The sequence below is a fragment of the Macaca nemestrina genome, chromosome 8 (genome assembly GCF_043159975.1).
Source record: "Macaca nemestrina isolate mMacNem1 chromosome 8, mMacNem.hap1, whole genome shotgun sequence".
Taxonomy (NCBI): domain Eukaryota; kingdom Metazoa; phylum Chordata; class Mammalia; order Primates; family Cercopithecidae; genus Macaca; species Macaca nemestrina.
Window position 1 is genome coordinate 12,011,550 of NC_092132.1, and position 21,607 is coordinate 12,033,156.

A 21,607-nucleotide genomic window follows, 5' to 3' on the forward strand; every position below is an offset into this window, starting at 1 on the left:
TACAGTGAGTGTGCTTAGAACTGGGAAGATGAGGGGAAGGGGAGGCGCTGGGTGCTGGGCGGCGGTGGGCAAGATGGACGGGATTAAACCGCAGCGAGGATTTCAGCGAGAGCTTTCGCGACAAGGAAGGGTGAGAATGGGAGGGAACCTATCTGGCGAAAGGGAAGGCAGCTGCTGGGCAGGCAGCTGAATCCGGCTGGGGAGCCGAGCGGGTGAGACCCGGAGGAAGTGAAGGGAGTCGCTCAGGGCGCGGCGCTACGAGACTCAGAAGAAACTCTGAGGCAGAGCTGGGGGGCCTCCGCCCACACGGAGACACAAGGAAGTCCACATGCACACGCACGAGCGCGCACATGAACACGCACAAGCACACAAACAGCTCCTCCGGGCAGGGCATACGCACCCGCTGCACAGGCCGAGGACCCGGACTCGGAGGGGACTGCAGAGCCGACCCACAACCCGGGCCCCGAGGCCCCTCCCGGCCGCGCCCCTACGAAGGCTTGCGCAACAGGCGGCGGCTCCAGTGGGCGCCCGCCGCGCCGCTGCCCCAGCCCAGCCCTACGCGCCCGGGAGGAGGGAGCGGGGAAGGGGTGTGTCCCGGCTGCGTGCGGGGACCGCGAGGGTCTGGGAGGGGCGAGGCGCGGGGGCGGGGCCGCGGTGCCTATAAAGTCGCCCTCCGCCGGGACGTAAACAAACCTCGTCTGGCTCACCGCTCGCGCTCAAGCTCGCCAGCTCACCTTCCGCCCTCGGCTTCCGCGGGGCGCTGCACCGCCAGCCTCAGCACCGTCCTTTCTTTTCTCCCTCGCGTTAGGTAAGCCCGCGCCCTCTTCTCCCGGGCGCGACGCGGAGCAGAAAGAGGCCGCCCGTGCGGTGCCGCTCGAGCGCCGGGACCGCCCTTTGTAGCCCCTCGGACCCCAGGAGTAAGCGCCTCGGAGCTGCAAGTGTGCGGCCGCCCAGGGGCGCGGGCGCGAAGGGGCTGTGGGTGCAGACACCGCTGAAGTTGGGGGTGTTCAATTACGGAAAGGGAGGAAAAAAAGACAGATTCCCATTCATCTCCCCGCTAGCTGCGGATATGGGGTTTTGGAGGTCCGGAAGGGGTGATGAGACGGTCCGAAAACGCCAGGATAGCGTTTCCTGGCCTCCTCTCCGAATCCCAGCTGGCGCCGTTGGCAGGGGTGCGCGCTGGACGTGGGTGCAGAAGGGACTAGGGGAGTGTGTGTGTGGGTGTGGGTGTGTGTGTTTGGGAACGGAGAGATTGAGCGCGAGTGTGTGGATGGGGATGGTAGAGGTGAGCGGCGCTGGCGAGGAGGCTGGAGAAGGGGGCGTGGGTGTGTCTGGCTCACAGACTGGGTCGGGAACGGGCGTGGATCCGAGAGGCTGGTGGCGCTTCAGTCCCGTAGCACACACAGGGCGGTGTGCGTGTGAGTGTAAACGTGTGTTGGGGGGAGGGTCCAGGGTGTGTCACAGTGCAGCACGCGAGTGGGAGCAAGTGTCTGCGAGCGCCGCTGGGCAGGGTGCGCCCCCGGAGGAACCCGCGATTGGAGCAGCGGCGGCGTGGGAGAAGTGGCCTGGGCGAGAGGGGTCTCGCGGACATTTGGCGGCCCCTGAGCTGGCTGGAGCTAGGAGTGGCGTCATTTTCGCCTCCGCCCACCCTCCCCGCTTTCCTCCCCTCCCCTGCCTCCGGTGCTGGCCGCTCCTGCTCTCCAGGGGGGGAGAACAGCTGGAATTACTCCGACGTTCTTGGGGGATCCGCCGCGGTCTCTGATTCAGCCTCGGGAGGAGATTCGGGCTGGGCGTGGGGAATGCGGCTGGTTCTGGGGGAAACACGCTGTCACGCCTCTGTCAAATTAGTAGCTGGAGCTGGAATTTAGTGGGTCGGTTCCTTACTCCCACCCCTCCCCCATACCTCCCCGCCTGTTGTCCCTGCTGTCCCTGGGGGTCCTGAACAGCACGCCTTTGTGGCTTGGAAGTGGGAGATGCCTGGCAGCGGGTGGGGGAGGCAGGGCCCTTGGTTATCTTATGCCCACCCAAGAACAACCCTTCCTCACGGACGCTGGGGACACTTCAGTTTGCTTGGTTTCTTTAAGCTACTGGGAAATATCTAAGATTCAGAGGTCAGCCAGTGGCCAGGCAGGAGGGCGGTAGACATCCTTATAATAGCCATCAGCTGCACGGGACCTTCTCCTAAGCTGCATCAAATGAACATATCTAAATACAAACCCCCTGTGCTTGCTGCAGAAATGCAGTTTCAAGGTGAATTTTTCAGTCTAGACTCTTCCTGTTTAGAAATTCTGGCGTCCTTATTGAGTTTCACAAATGTGATTGAAATAAGCGAGGTGCAGTGGGGGCAAACCCCAGCGCCCGTCTTGGAAGGGCTGCTTTTTGGTGGGGAAGACACACAGCTGGAGACACAGACCGGTTCTGTGTGGTGTGTGTGGCGGCAGAGCCAGCCCCAGGCTGGGGTGGCACAAAGTGGGGGATGGAGGAAGGTGTAAGGGAGAGAGAGGGTTTCCGTGTGGATGGAAAACAGGGTGTTCTCCTGACCCGTGACTTCTTAGCTTTGCGGGACCGTGTCTCCCACGAGAATGTAAGCTGTATCTGGGCAAGGGGAAGGATTTGCCTGCCTCGCCCTGTAAGCTGGCCCCTGGCCCAGTGCCTGGCAGGTGGGAGGAGTTGAAATATGCACATGGGATGAAGTGGATGGCTCTGGGTCTTCTGCCCCATTCTCTGTGAACCAGCAGGTTGAGTTTCAGGCAAGGTAATAGACTGTGCATGGGTGGAGGTGTTGGGTTTGGCTTTTGAGGGACCCTGGAGTGTCTGTTTGAGTCTCTTCTCCTGAAGAAGTTGTTTTGGAGCAACAAGGTTTGATCATTTGGAATGGAGTAAAAAAACTCACACAGGACCTAGTCCAACTTCTTCCCATTTTACAGATGGAAAATGAGGCACAGGGATGGGGAGGGATGTGCCCAGGCCGAGCTGAGCTGGAGCTCAGCTTTGTGGGAGGCTCCTGAGTGGGACTGAAGGCAGTGGAAAGGGTTCCTGACAGGATTTTGCCTGCCTGCTATGGAGGGGCAAAAGGAAATTGCATCTTCACTGAGTTTCTGGCGAGGAAATTTTTGAGGCCAAAGGGGCAGAGTGGGATGATTTTTTTAAAAGTGTAAATCAGGTATTTTTGAGAGATTAGCAAAGCCAGCCTGAAGGGCAGGGGCGTAGAGGCTGCAGCCCCCTGAGTTGGCCTTTGAATGGGGGCTGCCCCCCCATGACAGAAGACAGATTTCAGCTGAGCTGAGGGCCCTCCCCCCGGGGTACATTGAAACCCACTGGCCTGAACTTGCCTTCACATGGCCCTGAAAGAAAGATGGCACTGTGTTTTTCTGATGGCCCAAAGCTGCAGTTCTTCCTTGGGACCCAACCCCAGAGAATCCCATTCCAGACGTGACTCAAAGGCCCTGTCCTGGGAGAGAAAGCGTGATGACTCAGCATCTAAGACTCAAGCAGAGTTCAGGTTTGACTCAGCCTGGAAGGAAGGCCAGGGAGGGACACGGCGTCCCTCTCCCTCCAGAACAGCCACTGTCTCCCTTCATCGGCCTTCATCCTCACAAGAACGCTGCCTGGACCGTATTGCTCCACTGAGTGGATGAGGCAACTGAGGCCAGGAGAGTTTCAGGATTTGCCTGTAGCCATATGGCTCAGGTGGGAGAGCCAGAGTTTGAACCCGGGCAGTTGGACTTCAGAGCCTTTGTTTTTTTTCCATGGCAACATGTTGGGGCGCCTGAAGAAATCGGGATCGAATGAAAGGGCAATCAGGAGCTCCATGCCTCAGTTTGCTTTTCTGTAAAATGAGAGTAACAGACATGGTGTCATCAGGATGTGTAACTATTAATCTGTGTAAACTGAGAACAGCACCCAGCATGTGGAAAACAGTGTGTAGGTGTTTGTTGTTAGGAACACCCACAGAAGACATTCTCAAGGCATCTTCTTGGCAAGCAGAGTCTGGGGCCCTTTGTCCTAAACCTACCCAAGGCTGTGAAAGTGCATGCAAATGCTTGACCTAGGTTTTGCTTTTTGCTAAGCTTATGTAGGTTGCATAATAGTGTCGTGAGAACCTCTTCTGAAATGCACATTTCCATGCCCAGTCTCCTGTGATTCTGTCTCCATCAGGGGATACCCTATTGTTTCAAAGCTCCCTTGGCTGGGTTGGGAGTGGGGTATCCTGCAGTCAGCCAGAGTTGAGTACTTCTGCTCTGGAACGACAGGGGAGAGAAGAAAGGAAGGTGTGGCCATGCATGCCACTGTACCTTCAGGCCACCCTGTGTCTGCAGTGCCTGGGAATTAGTGCTCAGTAAATGGCTCTTCTTTGCTACAGTGCCTTGGAGGTTCAATGCATCACATCATCTAACTGAGGTAGAAGACATTCTTTCCACCTCTCAGGTCAGAACATTGAGGCTCAGGCTGGTGACTCTTGTGTCCAGAGTCCAGTGAGTGGGGTTCTGGCCAAGGTGAGCCTCCTGAGCCTTTTCCACACTCCAACATTGCCCTTGGAGGCTGCCCACACCCTCTGGGCCCACGTTTTGAGAATGAGTTTGATTTCCTGGATCCACCCCAGGCTGCTCTTCCTGCCTCTCTTGATGGCTGTGTGGTGGAAGGCCTGCGTGTCCGCTTGGCTTTTTATCTTTCAACTTGGAGGCAGAGGCAGGCTAGATAGCGGTCTTGGCTGAGAACTTGGCCCAGGCAGGTGCGCAGAAGGGCTGGGGACACTGAGGCCCCACAGGAAGGCGGTTGCAGAAGTAGAGGGCCATGAGTAGGTGCCAACGTGGAGCCAAGTTCTTGGGGTGGGGGCCATGTGAAAAGAAACCTGGGCCCCCTCGGGTGGGGTATCAGCCCCAGCACTACAGAATGGGAATGGATTACACAATTGGGGCCATAACAGGTCCCTTTTTGACCCAGATCTTTGACTTTCCTACCTAACATTGTTTACAGACCTGCCTACCCCCTGCCTGCCTGGGCTTCATCTCTGACCTTTTGAGTTCAGCCGGTGTTCCTGAACTGAGATGGTAGAAAGTGAGGCTCCTTAACAGTCTGGGGGCCTTGAGTGCCCTCCCCAGCAGTTTAATCTTTCCTTTCTGTAAATCCGCGGGGGCCTTTCTGCAGCTATACATTTTAACTATGGATAGAGTTCTGTTTAAAGAGAGGTGGGTGGGGGCCCAGCTCTCCATCCTGTTCTCCTGTCTTCACCCTCAGCCCCACCCCCATGGAACCTAAGAAGGTTCTGAGTAGCCCTCTTCAAACGTGGATGTGAGAGGGCCATTTTAGAGTTGGGTCTGTGGCCTCTCTCAGCTGGGAATGCTTACCACCTCTCCCTCCTCCTTTTTAATTGTGGGACTCTCCTCCTTTCTCCAGAAAGGCCTCCTTGGCTGTCCCCTACTGGAGGGGAGGCTGGGTTGGGTCCCTCCTGGGACCTGCTCATGTTCCCCATGAAACCTGAGAGCCTGTCCTTAGTAGGTATTGTGTTAGTGGTGGTGAAAGGACACCTCCTTTGATTAAGGAAGTAACTTGGACCACCTTGCGTAGACGAGATCGGAGGACCATTCCGGAGGGTGGAAACTGCAAGACCATTCTGGAAAAGGATTCTGTTAGCGTGGCCAGCATCCCATCTCGGGACAAAGGGTTCTGTATGAGGGATCCATTTCCTCGTCCTCTGCTAACACTGGCTCCGTTTGTGTGATGTCCACAAATTATCTCAGACCATCCAGCGCAGCTCATGCCTGTCTCGCAGATTTCACAGAGTAATCCTCTAAGGAGACCAGTGTCCTCCTTTGGACTTCCAGTTATTCACCTCATCCCCTCAGACGGTCATCTTCTCTCTGCCAAACAAATTACTCGAACTGCCAAAACTCCACTGAGAATCTCCAGGAAGATCTCGGTTGTATTGCAGAAAAGAGGTGGGCCCTGACGAGATTCCTGACACCTCCCTCTTCCTGCTGTTGTGTTTGGGACACTCTGGCGGATCTCCCTGGTGCTGTGCTCAAGCTGAACACACACAAGTTCAGTGTCGCCTCCAGCCCCTCTGGACCCACACCCAGGGAGTGAATGCAGCTTTGGCTTGCTTGAGAGGGAGGCAGTGGGGTTCACCTTCTTAGTGATCCCTTATTCATTCCTTGAATATCAAACATCACTGATGCATCCTGGGTTTCAGGGTCCACTGCAAAGCACAGGGGCCCTCGAGGAGTTCCTAGTGTGGTTTTGTTCTCTGTGTGCCATTTGCACTGTTTCCTTGATTTTGATTGCTCTGATACATTTCCCTAACCTCTAAACTAGGGAACTTTCTTGAAGGTCCGGTGAATCCACCCATATTGTTTGCTGAGTTGATTAGATAAGAAAGACAGTGCTTGAAGACTGCCAACTTCCTCACCCTCCCCAGGGCCTTGAGTTTCAAAAGGTCCAGAAAACACCAAGAGAGCCCGTGAACTGCCCGTGTAGCTTGACTTCAAAATCTGTTTTGGCAGAGAAATGACAAAGGAATGTATTCACAGTAAGGCAGGGCCATCCAGGGTCTGTCTAAGGTGGTTTTCCTTGAGGTTCAGGCAGAAATGGTGCCGTTCTGGGCAATTTTCTAGGGAAGCTGCTATAGCAAACAGTCATAGCACACATTGATTTTTTCCCCTGCTTTTAAAATCTGTTCTGTAAAGAGCCCAATGTGCTGGAGAGAACACTGGCTTTCACGTGGCCTTGAAACCAGGCATGCTATGGAGGGTGGAATCTGGGCCAGTTGCTGTTGGTGACAATCGATGCTACACTTGTCAACAATTCCCGCCTGTCCTCCCTTTATCTGCTTCACTGAAGGCCTCCAGGGGACTGTTGTCTGCCCTCCCCCGAGGAGAGCGAGCGCCACACCTGCACCCACAGCAAACCAGTGCGTTTTTCACCTTTCCCTCCGCAGGGAGGAATCTAGACATGTGGCCTTTGGAAGTCAAGTGGGCCTTTGTGTTTGTTTTTGAGCCTCAGGTTACCCGTCTGGGAACTGGGTATAATACCCAAGCTCTCCTGGGGGAACCGTCTTGAGGAGCAAGTGAAACAGTGTGCTGAGTGAACGCTTTGCAAAGCATTGAGTTGGCCACTTAGGAAGGTGCTATGGGGGAGCAGAAAACAGAACCTTCTGGGTGTTGTGAAGGGAGAAAAGTTCAAGACGCTGGTTTTGCCAAAAGCTCAAACCTACTCATGGTGGCTCAGTGGCGGCTGCAGAGTGGAGGAGAGGCATGTGACTGTCCCAGCTGACCTCCACACGCTGACAGCCTCACGGTCACAGGCAGCCCACCTTACAACGTTGCATCTGGGCCATGGGTGGTGGTAAGGACTATGGATATATTTAGGACAATGTTGAGGTCATTTCAGCGTTCCCTTTAAGGTTGCTTTAACCTGTGCCAGCTTGATGCTTGCTGGCTTGGGGCACAGATCTTAACCTCTTGGTGCCTCAGTTTCCTCATCTGTTAAATGGTGACATGCTGGCACCTCCCTCCTAGGGTTTCTGTGAGGCTTAAAGGAAGTACAGGGTTTAGAACCCAGTTAGTGCTGCAGATACTGTTCCTGGTGCTGTTTTTGTGGTGTGTCTGTGTAGGGTGATGTTGTTGCCTTCCTGAGGCTGCTCTTCGTGGCGGGTGGAACCTGGAACTTCTAGAACAGATCATGGATGTTTCTCTGCTGGATACCCCTTCAGCCCCACCCTGTGGGAGTTCTGGGGGCCCAGGAGAGTTTGCTCAAGAGGGTGTGCAGATGGGTGGCAGAGCTGGGGCAAGGCTCTAGTCTTAACAGACAGGAGTCTGAGGCCGGCAGAAGTGGGGGCCTTGGTCCAAGGTGCAGGGCTAATCTGGCCAGAACTGAGCCCAGCAGGGCCTTGGTAAGACCCCGTGGCCCTTTTGTCTTTGTGAAGCACCTTCCTGCCTGGGTTTCCGTTTGCCTATAAGTTTGTTGTGGACAGCGTGATCTCCATAGACATACACTGTGCCTACTTTACAGATGGAGAAACCAAGGCCCAGAGAGGAAGTGACTTGCTCAGAGTCATGGAATAGGAAGGTGGCAGGGTCCCCATGCCCTGATTCCTAGGCCAACGTTCCTGCTGCCCCACTCAGGTTTTTGGGAATCACAGGTTCTGTGTGTCCCCTCAGTCCCCCAGGAGCTATTGAACAGTTCTTTTTTTTTTTTTTTTTTTTTTTGAGATGGAGTCTTGCTCTGTCGCCCTGGCTGGAGTGCAGTGGCCGGATCTCTCAGCTCACTGCAAGCTCCGCCTCCCAGGTTTACGCCATTCTCCTGTCTCAGCCTCCCAAGTAGCTGGGACTACAGGCGCCCGCCACTTCGCCCGGCTAGTTTTTTGTATTTTTTAGTAGAGATGGGGTTTCACCGTGTTAGCCAGGATGGTCTCGATCTCCTGACCTCGTGATCCGCCCGTCTCGGCCTCCCAAAGTGCTGGGATTACAGGCTTGAGCCACCGCGCCCGGCCGATTGAACAGTTCTTAAGTGGCTTCAGATTACCCAAGAGGCCTGTGCCCACTGCCCCCCCAGGCCCCAGGGTCACGGGTCATGTTCTTTTGTTCCTCAGGCAGATCCTAGCCTTGACTTTGCCTGGAACCTGTGATCCAGCTCTCCACTGACTCTCCTGGGTCTGCTGGACCGGAAAGGTATTTGTGTGGCCCCTCTTGGGCCCTCGTTACTCATTGACAGACAGTGCTGGTGGAGAGGAGGGCCCTAGTGGTGGTGCACTGGGCCTGATAATCAGCAACCTTGGTGGCAATTTGCTGAACATTTTCCATGTGTCCCTCTCCTCACTGGGACTCTAGGACTGAAACCCAGGTCGCGTCCTCACAGATGTCCTGGCATCTCCAAGGCAGCCCTGAGAGGAAAGTATGCTGATGAATTAAGCAGCTGTTTGCCAGGTTCTCCCCGCCACTCTTGAATTTAAGCCGCACTGCTGATCCTTGGGAGCAGGAGTTAGCATACCCACGGACAGACAAGCAAACTGAGGCAAAGAGGTTAGATAGCCAGGCATGGTGGCATATGCCTGTAATCTCAGCTACTCAGGAGGCCGAAGTAGGAGGATCACTTGAACCCAGGAGTTCGAGACCAGTCTGGGCAACATAGCAAGACCCTGTCTCTCTAAAAGACAAAAAGAAGAATACATTTTTAAAAAGAGATTCGATAAATTATGCAGGATCACAGAGCTAATAAATGATAACACCAGCATCTGACCGGCAAGCCTTCCCCCAGCTCCTGGCTACCTTTCACTTCTCTGGTCTTCTCGGAATTCCTCCCAAGCAGGTGGATGGGAAAGGAAGAAGTGGAGATACAAGTCAGGCTGGCAGCTGGTGCTGTGACCTGGAGCCCTGTTTTTGGCGCTAAGCTGGGTTTTAGCTGAAGGAGACCTGCTGGAGGAGTGTCCTCTGTGCTTCTTAGGGAGCAAAGATGGCCTTGGAGATGGAGACACGGTTTGTCAGTCCTAAGCCACTCCAAAGGCAGGGCAGGTGGGCTAGGAGTCAGCCCTGGGTCCCCCGCTGTGCTGCATGTGGCCCTGCCCTGCTACCCCGCCTGTTAGAGGACCACTTGGATGCTTTCTAGTGGGCCCCAATGTTCTGTGATTAGGACTTTGCACGAGGCAGAGGGAAGGGGTAGGGACTGGAGTCCAGCAAGGACCTCAAGCCCAGAGACAGGCTCCACCTGCCACACCTGCTAAGCCATGAGGGCCTCAGGTGCCCGGCGGGAGGGAGCAGGAGTGGAGGCACCAGCCCGAGCCCCCAAACCAGGTCACGTATCACCTGCCATTTCCTGCTGGTAGAAGGAGATCACAGACACCAGAAGTCAGCGTCTTCTGCCAGAACTGGGTCCTTCCGTGATTCTCAGGTGGTGACTTTGAATCCCAGAACAAGTGTTTTGGGGAGAGCGGAGTGAAGGAAGGCTGTGAACATCGGATCTGGCTCCCCTCCAGCCCCTGTGCTGCAGCCAGCGGGGTGAGCTCAGGACAGCGGCAGCCGCTTGGGCCCAGCCTCCTCCTCCGTGAATGAAGGTGGTGGGGGGTGCGCGTGTGCGTGTGTGTGCGCGTGAGTATAAATGACTGTGAATGTGAGAACCCATGAAAGTGAGAGTGTCTCAGTGTGTGAGAATGTGTGAGTGTGTGAGAAAGAGTGTGTGAGAATGTATGTGTGAGTATAAGTGTGTGAGTGTGAGAATGAGTGTGAGAAGGAAAGTTTGCAAGTGTGTCAGGGTGAGAGGATGTGTGAGTGCGTTTGAGTGTGTGTGTGTGTGTGTGTGTGTGTGTGCGCGCGCACTAGATTAAATAAGAATGCATCCAACTGACATTTTCTGGATACTGTTACCTACTAGGAATTACTAAAATCAACTGTTCCAAAGGAAGGTGGATGTCGCACCAGGGGACATTTAGCAACGTTTGCAGATTCTTTTGCTGGTCACAGCTTGGGGTGTATGCTGTGGGCATGTGGTGGGCAGAGGCCAGGGATGCTGCTGAGCCTCTTCCCATGCTCAGGGCAGCCCCTAAGGCAGAGGCTGCTTGCGGGGCCCAAATGTCAGCAGTACTGAGCTGAGGATCTCTGTCCAGGAGGCACAGATACTGTCCTGGATGCTGTCCAGACAGCGTCCACTCTGCCCTCCAGGGGGACAGACAGGACAGTGGACACAGCCCAGACGCAGCCTGATGAGTGAGCCCAAGGGAGCGCCTGTCCCCTCAGGACTGTGAGCTCCGTGGGGGTGGGAGCTGGGTCTGTTAGCTCATGATCCCCACCTGGGTCCCATAGCCGATCTCATCACCAGAGCTGGTGTTAGTTTTGTTCTGAGCTCCGTGTTGGGCACATAGAACCTAGTGTAGGAAGAAACCTCTGAATAAATCCTGAGTTTTCCAACCTGCTTCCCAGAACTCAGATATTGTTTGAGGGCCAGCCTGGTGGCATGGGGACCGGTGGGGGCAGATTGTAGAGAGCCAAGTCCCAGGTGGAGTGGGGTTCAGGCCCGTTTTCCTGGCTTCAGCCGAAGCACCTTGGCTTTTTAAGTATTTAAATATTTATTTTTTAACATTTTTAAATGTTGAACTTCCTTACATGATTTCCTTTGGACAAAAGCTCCTGCAAATAAAGTTTGAGAAGTTTTTTGGTTGAGGCTTCAGGGACAAGGTAAGGGCTGCTTGACGGGCCCAGTTTGGGAGAACTGAGGTGAGGGAGCCGCTCTCCTCCTGCCCTGATGGTGGACTGCCAGCAGCTGGCTGGGCCACCCCGCAGAAAGCACCTTCTGCAGTCCTTGGTTCATGTGGCCTTGGTATTGCAGGGCACGGCCAACATGCAGGCTGCCTTCAGGTCTGCAGCTCCCACAGTCCCCCCAGACTACTGCAAAGCTTTATCCAGTCTCCTCGCAGACTTCAGAGTCTAGGACACTTCCTAAATGGTTCAAAATCAATGGAATCATTTGGGGGACAATAAATAATGTCACCAGACATTGCCAAATGTCCCCTGGGAGATAAAAGCCCCCCTAGTTTAGATACGTCCTGTGATCATCCTCGACAGTTTTATCTCTAGACTTCCCAAAGGCCTTTAGCACTGAGGGGGTTGGGTCAGAGAAGGCCCCACCAGCTCAAAAAAGCAGATGCTCAAGAACTTGATATTTCTAGGAGACACAGTGATTTTTCAACCCATTGCCTCTTGTGGTCTGGGAAGCTAAGCTGTAGGAAGGAAAAAGGTGCCGGGTAGCGTGAATAGGTTTCACCAGATAGAGGAAACGGGGAAGGTGGACATTTCTCTCTTGTGTGTTCTGCAGAAGGAGAGAGCTGGTGGAGGCTGACACCATATCCTAGTGTGATCATGGTTTCTGGAAGCCAAAGAGAACTGACAAAACTGGGCTGAACCACAGCGTTTGTTGAGTCCTTTTATTTATTTATTTATTTATTTTATTTTTTTTTTTGAGACGGAGTCTCGCTGTGTCTCCCAGGCTGGAGTGCAGTGGCGTGATCTCGGCTCACTGCAAGCTCCGCCTCCCGGGTTCACGCCATTCTCCCGCCTCAGCCTCCCAAGTAGCTGAGACTACAGGCGCCTGCCACCACGCCCGGCTAGTTTTTTTGTATTTTTAGTAGAGACGGGGTTTCACCATGTTAGCCAGGATAGTCTCGATCTCCTGACCTCATGATCCACCCGCCTCGGCCTCCCAAAGTGCTGGGATTACAGGCTTGAGCCACCGCGCCCGGCTTGTTGAGTCCTTTTAAATGTAGAATTTGTTTTCCAGACATTGCACTCTTGGGGTTTAGCGACAATTTAAAAGTGAATTTTACTGAAAGCATGGCTGTTGAGCTGCATTGCTCATTTATTGAGAGAGGGAGTTGCAGCCTGACTGTGCCTAGGAGAGTCTCTCATGCTGGGAGCTAGAGATAGAGAAAAGAACAAGCTACCTGCTTGATGAAGCTCACAGATAGGACTGCTTGAACCCACTTGGGGGGACAGTGAGAGCCCCCTGACTTCACCCTGGCGTGCTTTGCTGAGCAGGGTATGCTAAGAAGCTCCTGTGACATGAGAAGTCCTTTCAGTCTCAGAATGAGGGATGGCGTTGGCAGGGCCCTGGGCTTCTGGAAGCCTCCCTAGGCTGTGTAGGCGAGGTGTCCCACAGGCCAGGGTCTTGGGACCACGAACCTGCTGAATTAGCAAGGCTAACAGACCCGGGCCTTTCATGCCTCCTGCCTCCAAGCTGGCAGCTGCCCAGGAATGCTCACAAATATAAAACCGACTTTGTTTTCAGAATGTTCTGGAGCATAGACTCCAAAGTCTGTATAAAGGCATTCTTGTGGGGCTGGTTATCTACTGGGGAAAATCATGCTGGGGCCCCAGACCAGAGCACCCCAGTGGAGAGCGGGATCCGCCCATGGAATGCCATGTGTTGGCACAAGGGATGGATCCGGGGTGGATTCAGGGTGGCCCACACTTGCCGGCTGACCTCTAAGAGGTGTTTCACCGGGTTCTTGGGAATTCCTGGGTCTTCAGAGGAGCCCTCGGCAGGAATTTCAGAGACTTGCATTCTCTCTACCATTGCATCCAAGGGGCCTTGGGCAGTGCGGGGCCCAGGTTCCCACTCTGAAGCTGGCAGTGTGAGGGCTTTGGTCAGGCTGGTTCTCATGGCCTTTTCCATTCAGAAAGTCCGGATCTGTGAACCGGGTGGGTGGCCTGGGCTCTTCCCCCTTGTCACTTACTCCTTCACCCCCAGTCCTCTAATGCTGTCTGTAATACTTGACCTTATTCTGCATTTTTTATGCTTCACCCCAGGGATTGGTGGGCATTTAATTTTTCTAACTTGACTACTGATCTATAGGAATACATGCTTATACTTCTGGTTTCTAGATTCAGCTCTTGGAAGTATGATTAATAGATATCACCACCTGCCCGAGCCATGCACCCCAGGGAGTCAATGGCAGCATTCTGAGTGTTCCTGGGCTCTGCTTCAGTCTGGTTTTGCAGCCCACAGTTCTGCACCTGCCCTGTGTTAGAGCACAGGTAACTGTGCTCATCTGGCCCATTCCTTGCTTTGGTCCAGGAAGTGCTTTTTGCCTTGGAGGTCCTTTTTCTTACAAAATTGTACTGTGTGTTCAAGTGCCTGCCAAACTCCTTGGATTAAGGTTTTCCTCTGCCCTCTTCCCTTTTAGCAGGTAGCTGAGAGTCCTGCACCGTGGGGGGTGTGTGTGTGTGTGTGCGCGCGCGCACGCGTGTGCCTGTGTGTCTCTGCGTCTGCGTCACCAGCCTTCTGTTAGGGCTAACTGTGAGGCTGAAGCTTGTACTATGCCTGTACATGGTAAGCATGGTATGAGCTTGTGTTCCCGTTTCATTGTCACTTGGGCTGCCTGACTTTGGGATGAGCAATGCAGGTCCCCGTCTAGAATGCAGTGAGCTGTGTCCTGGGTATGGTGGGTGGGCCTGAACTTGGTATGGGGACCTGTTTGTGAGCCTGATCCATCCATTTCTTTGGGAGGGTAGTGTCTGTGAGCCTCAGTATCCTCTCCCAGGAAATCCACTGCCCTAGGCCCAGTTGGAAAGACTGAGTTGGGTCCATGGGCCGTGTGTACAAGGGGCCTCCTCATCCCCTGCAGTGCATCACAAGAGAGGTGAAGCCGCTGGGCCGAGCACAGGCCTGGCCTTCTCGCCATTGGTCTTGGATTTGCTTCCTTCAGGAAACCTCTCTGCAGGAAGTGTTGACCTTTTGGCCTTTGTCTCTTTGCAGGCAGGTGACAGCAGGGACATGTCTCGGGAGATGCAGGACGTAGACCTCGCTGAGGTGAAGCCTTTGGTGGAGAAAGGAGAGGTGAGTGGAGATCTTCCTGGCTACCCCATCACAGGCACATGTGCACATAGACACACACAGGCACACCGGAGCTCAGACTCGCACTTATGGGCATGCAAACACTGCAGAAATACACATGTATGCAACATACAAACATGCTGCACACACATGTACACAGCATACACACACATGCATACACACATAACACATGTGTCCACTGCTTCCTTGAAATGCACAGTTGTGAGAGGCTCTGGTTCAAGTCCCATAGGATTGGGGGCTGGGCCCCTTGCCCACTTCTCTGGGCCTTTCTGCTGTCATTTGTAATGTGAGGACATCGAACCAGAGGTTCTCTCAGCTTTCCCGTCTCTAACATTCTGGGGTTATAGAACATGCAACATGGGGCCCAGTTGCCCATGAGGACTGCCTGCCTCAGCTCTGATTAAAGCTGCATACCCTGGGGCCACACCGTCTGGGCTTAAATCCCAGCTGTGACACTTTGCAGCTTGGTGTCTACTTGCAAACCTCTCAGTCTCTTCATGTTCTAGTTCTTCATCTGTAAAATGGTGACATTAGGACTTACCTCTTGGGGCCAAGTGAGGATGGAGTGACCTAATTCATAGGGAGCAGTTAGAACTTTGCAATAGAGGAGATGGGCAATGCGTAGTCGCTTTTTCACTTGCTATTATTTTTTTGGGCAAACCTCTTCTGTCAACAGAGCCCTTCCTGTTGGAAACAGAGGCCCCTGTCCTATAGGCTGGGCTGGCAGGGCCCATCCTGGGCTGATTGTTCTGATGATGAATGAACCTTTACATTTGCACAGTTGACATTATAGCTTCAAAACATGTTCACATCCCAATTCTCACTGAGCCTCATAACTACCTCTGATGATATGTCTTTTTAAAAATGTGGAAGCTTTGGTCCAAAAGTGAAGTTAGTCTAAAGCCAACTAAATGCTTTTAAAAATGATAATTACCATTCACTAACCACATCCTGCATGCCTGCTTCTCTGCCAACCGTATTTCAGCTTTGGTTCATGCAGGTCCCAGGTTCTGTGATTGTACTCATTTTGTAGAGGAGGAAGTTGAGTCTTAGGGAGGTTAATTTGTCTGCTTTGCATAGTTACAAAGTGTGGGACATGGTATCAAACCCAGGCCAGCTGACGTTAGTGAAAAGACTGTTCATTTAATTTCCTTATGACTCTACATGTGACTGATTTGTTTTAGGTTCATAATTTCATAGACTTTTCTTTAAAAATGTGTGAGGCAACTATCTCTTTTCACCTTTTGCTGATTAAAAAAAAAAACAACACAAAAAACTGATCCTAGACAGGAAGGGGATTGGCCAAGTTCATTCAGATAGCTGGTACAACTAGAATTCGGAACCAAGCCTGGGGAAGCTACAGAATACTTGCTTATCATTCCACCCTAGGGGTCTGCAAATCTTTTCTGCAAAGGGTCAGATAGTAAATATCTTAGACACTGAAGGCCACATGATCTCTGTTGCAACCAGTCAACTTTGCCATTATAGCAAGAAAGCAGCCATAGACAGTATGTTAGTGAATGTACTTGCTGTGTTCCAGTAAAAATTTAAAACATTTGGTGAGGCAGATTGCAGTGTGCCAACCGCTACTGTATACTATGCAGGTTCTAAATCCATGTCCTCTTAACTCTGGGTCTGTGACATAGTCTTCTGAAACAATCAAACAAAAACTTCTGGGTAGAACAAATACGTATCACCGTATTCTTATTTCTACCTTTTAAAAAAGCCCTGTGAAAATAGTATCCCACACTTTCCTTTATTCACTTAACATTTCTGGGAGCTCTTTTCAACATCAGTCCACAATCCACTTGCTTTTCTCTTTTTAGGTAAACAGTATTCTACCTCGTGTATTTGCCCAGTGCCCAGTATGTGAACACCTATGTCTTTCCAGCCTTTTGCTATTACAAACAGCGCTGCAGGAAATTCGCACCCTTGTATCTTTCATGTGTCTCATTCCATACATGTGCAGATACAGCCCTAGAAAAAAGTTCTCAGAAGTGGCATCGTTGGGTCCAAGGGTGAATGCATTTAAAACAATATTTTTTATTTATTTCAGGCAGCCTACTGGAATCCTTACAACATTTTATGTATGAAACATGTCTCTAAGAGCTTATCCACTCAGGGTTACATGCCAGTGCATCTCTCAGTGAATATTTACCCTTTCTTTCAAGGTTTAGATGGAAATAAATTCCTTTCGCTTCCTTAGATTGACTCAGCAAAGTGTTTAGAGTTAGACTGAACTATTGGGAAGTTCTTCCTTGTGTCTGTCCACAATCCGGATTGCCACTGCACTCTGCTGACATTTTGAAGTTTGGTGCTTGTTGTACAGAATGGCTTTCTCCATTCTTTCCCACCAGTACACACACACGTGCACATATAACACACAGGGCAATGGTATAGGTGCCAGCCACGTTTGCTTCCACTTGAATTTACCCAGAGTCCCTGATGTTCTTGCCCACAGCCCAGGGAATGTGGAGCTATTTGAATCCCCAGCATAAGGGCCTGTGTTGTCATCTAGTCTTCCAATCCGTGCCGTCTAGTGGGGGCTCCATTCCATCATCCTGTTCCCCTCATCACTTTTGCATTTTCCTCTGCTGAGCTGTCTTCTTTTCTGGAGGTTTGTGATCGGTGAGGCTGGGGCTCAGTTTTCACAGTGTTGGGACTCCGTCTCTGTGTCAGGAGGAGGAAAACATGCCAGCAACATCTGTTAGGAACGTTGGCCAACCAAGACTCCAGTTGGTCCTCCGAGTCACACTTTCACCAGGCCAGAGGGGACATGGGACTTTTCTCTGTCTTCCTGGGCCTGTCCTGCCATGGACAACTCTGGTAAAAGATAGAATTTGGGCTGAAACTCAGATTTTTTTTTTTTTTTTTTTTGAGAGATGGAGTTTCGCTCTTGTTGCCCAGGCTAGAGTGCAATGGTGTGATCTAGGCTCACTGCAACCTCTGCCTCCTGGGTTCAAGGAATCCTCCTGCCTCATTCTCCCAAGTAGCTGGGATTACAGACATGTGCCACCATGCCTGGCTAATTTTGTATTTTTAGTAGAGATAGGATTTCTCCATGTTGGTCAAGCTGGTCTCGAGCTCCCGACCTCAGGTGATCCGCCCGCCTCGGCCTCCCAAAGTGCTGAGATTACAGGTATGAGCCACCGCACCCAGCCTGAAACTCAGAATTTTTAGGTTGAGGGAAATGCTTAGAGGTCTCCACTGCCTGTTTCTACTCACAAGAGATTGAAATTTGATCCAGGTCCAGATGACAGCAGCCATAGAAAAAATGTAAGGAGGACCATGATGTGGTCAGGTTTGAGTTTTAAAAGTATAGCACACGGGTGGAGTCAGGGAGACCAATTAATAGTCAGATATCAAATTTCTGTATCTCTCAAGCTTGTCATCAGCTTAGACCTTCAGATTTTTATCTGTCAAGGCTGTTGTCAGAAAGGAATCCAGTTAATGTGTCTGCTTTTCTGCTGGACTTCTATTTTGCGATGAAAAGGAAAGTCTGGGCTGGGCGCAGTGGCTCATGCCTGTAATCCCAGCACTTTGGGAGGCGGAGGCAGGTGGATCATGAGGTCAGGAGGTCGAGACCATCCTGGCTAACATGGTGAAACCCCGTCTGTATTAAAAATACAAAAAAAAAAAAAAAAAAGCTAGGTGTGGTGGCGGGCGCCTGTAGTTCCAGCTATTCGGGAGGCTGAGGCAGGAGAATGGCGTGAACACGGCAGGCGGAGCTTGCAGTGAGCCGAGATCGCACCACTGCACTCCAGCCTGGGCGACAGAGCGAGACTCAGTCTCAAAAAGCAAAAAAAAAAAAAAAAAGGGAAAGGAAAGCCTGCCTTTGTGAGGAATTAGGGAGACCCCACAAAGGAGGGAGCAGAGTTAACAGATTCAGGGCGTAGAAAGGCCCATACGTCCCAACATTGTTTCTCTTACAGAGGACACAGATGAAATTGACAATCTTTTTTATCTTTCCACAGACCATCACCAGCCTCCTACAAGAGTTTGATGTCCAGGCAAGTAGAGGATGTGGCTTTCCTTCCCCTTCCTCATCCCATCTTCTCTTTTTCCTCTTTCTTTCCATTGGTTTAAGTAGATCATTCCGCAAACGTTGTGGGCAAGGGGGGAGAAGGCCGTGGTCTCAGCTAGGTCCTCACCCTCAGCTGCTGCTCCCAGACAGAAGCTGACTTGAGTGCTGGCCAGAGAAGTAGAAACCAGTCACTTCCCCTCCTGTTTCAGCCCCAAAGAGTTGGCCAGAACGGTGGGACGTGTGTGGGGAGAATGGTGTGACGCCGGGCTGGCTTGGGACCCTGTGAGGGGAGGGAACAGAAGCAAAAGCTCGATGTTCTTGGCTCTGCTTGGGAAACTGAAACCAGCCTTCTCTGTGGTTTACTGGCCCAGAACTGAAGCATCTCCATCCCCACTCAGGATTGCAGGGCGTGCCAGGGGGTGCAGCTCAGCTGTGTCCAAGAACAGGCTCTCAGGAGAACAGACTGGGCTCTCTCAGCTGAGGGCTGGGTCAGAACTTGAGGAACTCTTAAGTCCTAGACTCGTTAGCCCCAAGCTCGGGTGGGTCCGGTGCTGTGCTGGGCTCTAGAGGGCGGGGCAGAAAGCCTGAGCATTTGGCGAGCTCGTGGTCTCCCTGAAGAAGGACAGGCGCGCTCCTGGACCAGCCAAAGGCGGCTGAGATGTGCTCACCTGAACATCTACCTGTGTGTTGCACAGGTGTCCCCAGTTTGGGACCCATTCTGTGCTCTGCATCTCACTCCTCTGTTCTACCTCCGTACCTCAAAACAACTCCACTTTTCCTCTTGAATCTCTTATTTCATGAATGCGCCCCCATCCATCCCGAGGTGAGGAATCTTGCACTGTCTTTGGAAGGAACGGAAAGGAGGGGAGGGGGCTGGAAGCGTTGGCTAGTAGATCATCCAGGCTTTCGATACTGCCCCCAAGGTGTGTATTTTCTCCTCATCCTGGTTGTGTCAGGCTGTTCCTGGAGATCCACCCTGACCTCAGTGTTGAAGAAGAAGAAAGGGCCAGGTACAGTGGCTCACACCTGTAATCCCAGCACTTTGGGAGGCCAAAGCAGGCAGATCACCTGAGGTCAGGAGCTCGAGGCCAGCCTGGCCAACATGGAGAAACCCTGTCTCTACTAAAAATACAAAAATTAGCCAGGCGTGGTGGTAAGTGCCTATAATCCCAGCTACTTGGGAGGCTGAGGCAGGAGAATCCCTTGAACCTGGGAGGCAGAGGTTGCAGTGAGCCGAGATTGCGCCACTGCACTCCAGCCTGGGGAACAAGAGTGAAACTCCATCTCAAAAAAAAAAAAAAAAAAATAGAAGAAGAAGAAGAAGAGAGACAGCATTGGGAGCTGACTTGCCTGAGGTCACTCAGCAGTGATTGGGGAAGTGGTGCCAGACTCTGGGCCTCGCCTCTTCCAGCCCTGAGAGCTTCCCTTGCTGCTTGTGTAGGTTTTAGTGATGTTGGTGAGGGCTTCCTACCCGCCAGGCACTGTGCTGAGAGCTTCCCAGCTAATATCTCATGTAATGCCTCAATATCTCATGGTAACATGAGAGGCACCATTAGCCTTATTTTTCAGATGGGTAGACTGAGACCAGAGTGGAGGGACCGGGAGCCACACTCAGGTCTGCCTGACCAGGAAGGAAGCCCATGTTCTTCCTGCGCCACTCGTGTGCTGAGGTCCAGGCTTCTCCCACGCCCTGGCCGGAGCTCCATCCCGTTCCTCTCTGTGTTGCAGGACGCTGGGCATGCGAAGGTGTTCCAGGAGGGTGGGAGGTGAATGCACTGTCTTGAGGTTTATCAAGTCCAAGCCTTCATTTTACAGCTAGGGAACCTGAGGGACGGAGAAAAGGAGAAGTCACTCCTTCAGGGTGGCATGGTGGGGCAGCTAAGAGTTATGGTAGCGGATCCTCTTTTTCACCCTCTTGAGAATGGGGAAAAATGCGCCCAGGGCAGTCAGAGCTGCAACAGATGCGGTGGCTGCAGCACCAGCACCATGGCCTTGGTTGTTTGGTTCTCTGAGCTGAGAACTGCTGGAAGTTAGTCCCAGGGGACATCTGCTCATTCAGGGATGGGCCGGGCCACATCAGCCTCCCTCAGCCTGATCGAAGCTGCCCTTGCCAACCTTCCCCGTGGCTGAAATGTCAGCTCCTTGTGTTCCCCAGGGCAGCGGCTTGCTGGCACTGAGGTTGTATCTTCCTGCAGTGGGGATGTGATTGTCCATCCTCCTCAGGTGAAAGCCCCATTCCAGAGCCAGGAAGAGTGAACCGCAAGCCCCATGGATGCCCTTTCCTGGTGATTGACCTAGCACAAGTTGCTTCACCTCCATTTCCCCATCTGTGAAATGGAGACAGCGCTTCAGCCTTGTTAAGTGGCATTGGAGAGAGGACACTAACAAGGGCTAGTGTTGTGGTGCTTCCCGCATCAGTGCTGGGCCAAGCATCACATACCCTATCCACTAACTATCATGGGGTGTTTTCCCTAATTATTTTTGTTGTTATGGAAAAATACACATAACGTCCAATTTACCGTCTTAACTACTTTTAAATGTACAGTTCAGTAATATTAAGTATGTTCATATTACTGTGCAACTGTCACTATCATCCATCTTCAGAACTTTATGTATTTTTCTTTTTGTTTACACAGAGTCTTGCTCTGTCATCCAGACTAGAGTGTAGTGGTGCCATCTTGGCTCACTGCAACCTTTGCCTCCTGGGTTCAAGCAATTCTCATGCCTCAGTCTTCTGAGTGGCTGGGATTACAGGTGGCCGCCACCACACTGGGCTAATTTTTGTATTTTTAGTAGAGATGGGTTTTTCCATGTTGGCCAGTCTGTTCTCGAACTCCGGACCTCATGTGATCTGCCTGCCTCAGCCTCCCAAAGTGCTGGAATTACAGGCTTGAGCCACCACACCCCCAGAACTTTAAAACTTGCAGAGCTGAAACTCTGTCCCATTAAACAACTCCTCATTCTAGCTTCAGGCAGTCACCCTTCAATCTTCTGTCTCTGTGATTTTGATTATTCTAAGTACCTCATATAAGTGCAATCATATACTATATTATTATTAGAAAACTGTATTCGTTTGCATTGATTTGTTCTTTGCCAGTGTCTAGCTGATATAGGTTAGCATCATGTCCTCACGGTTCATCCCTGTTGTAGCAGGTGTGAGCATTTCCTTCCTTTTTAAGGCTGAATCATATTCTATTGTATGTATGACCCACATTTTGCTTATCCATTTGTCCGTTGGTGGAC

At 52.1% G+C, this 21,607-nt stretch overlaps 1 protein-coding gene across 5 annotated transcripts in view; it reads left to right on the plus strand.

Moving 5' to 3' along the window:
* Nucleotides 1–666: 666 nt before the first annotated feature.
* Nucleotides 667–21,607, plus strand: part of LOC105492837 (N-myc downstream regulated 1) — a 60,406-nt gene continuing 39,465 nt past the window's right edge. The window contains exons 1-3 of one of the 5 annotated variants that reach the window (XM_011760104.3): nt 667–808; nt 14,242–14,322; nt 18,315–18,350. In XM_011760104.3, the coding sequence (XP_011758406.1) occupies nt 14,260–14,322; nt 18,315–18,350 (99 nt within the window). In that variant the 5' untranslated portion in view covers nt 667–808; nt 14,242–14,259. Of the gene's footprint in view, nt 809–897; nt 918–1,398; nt 1,419–9,972; nt 9,993–14,241; nt 14,323–18,314; nt 18,351–21,607 lie in introns of those variants that run through there. The other 4 variants (XM_071067804.1, XM_071067805.1, XM_011760105.2 and 1 more) reach the window with 4 other exon arrangements.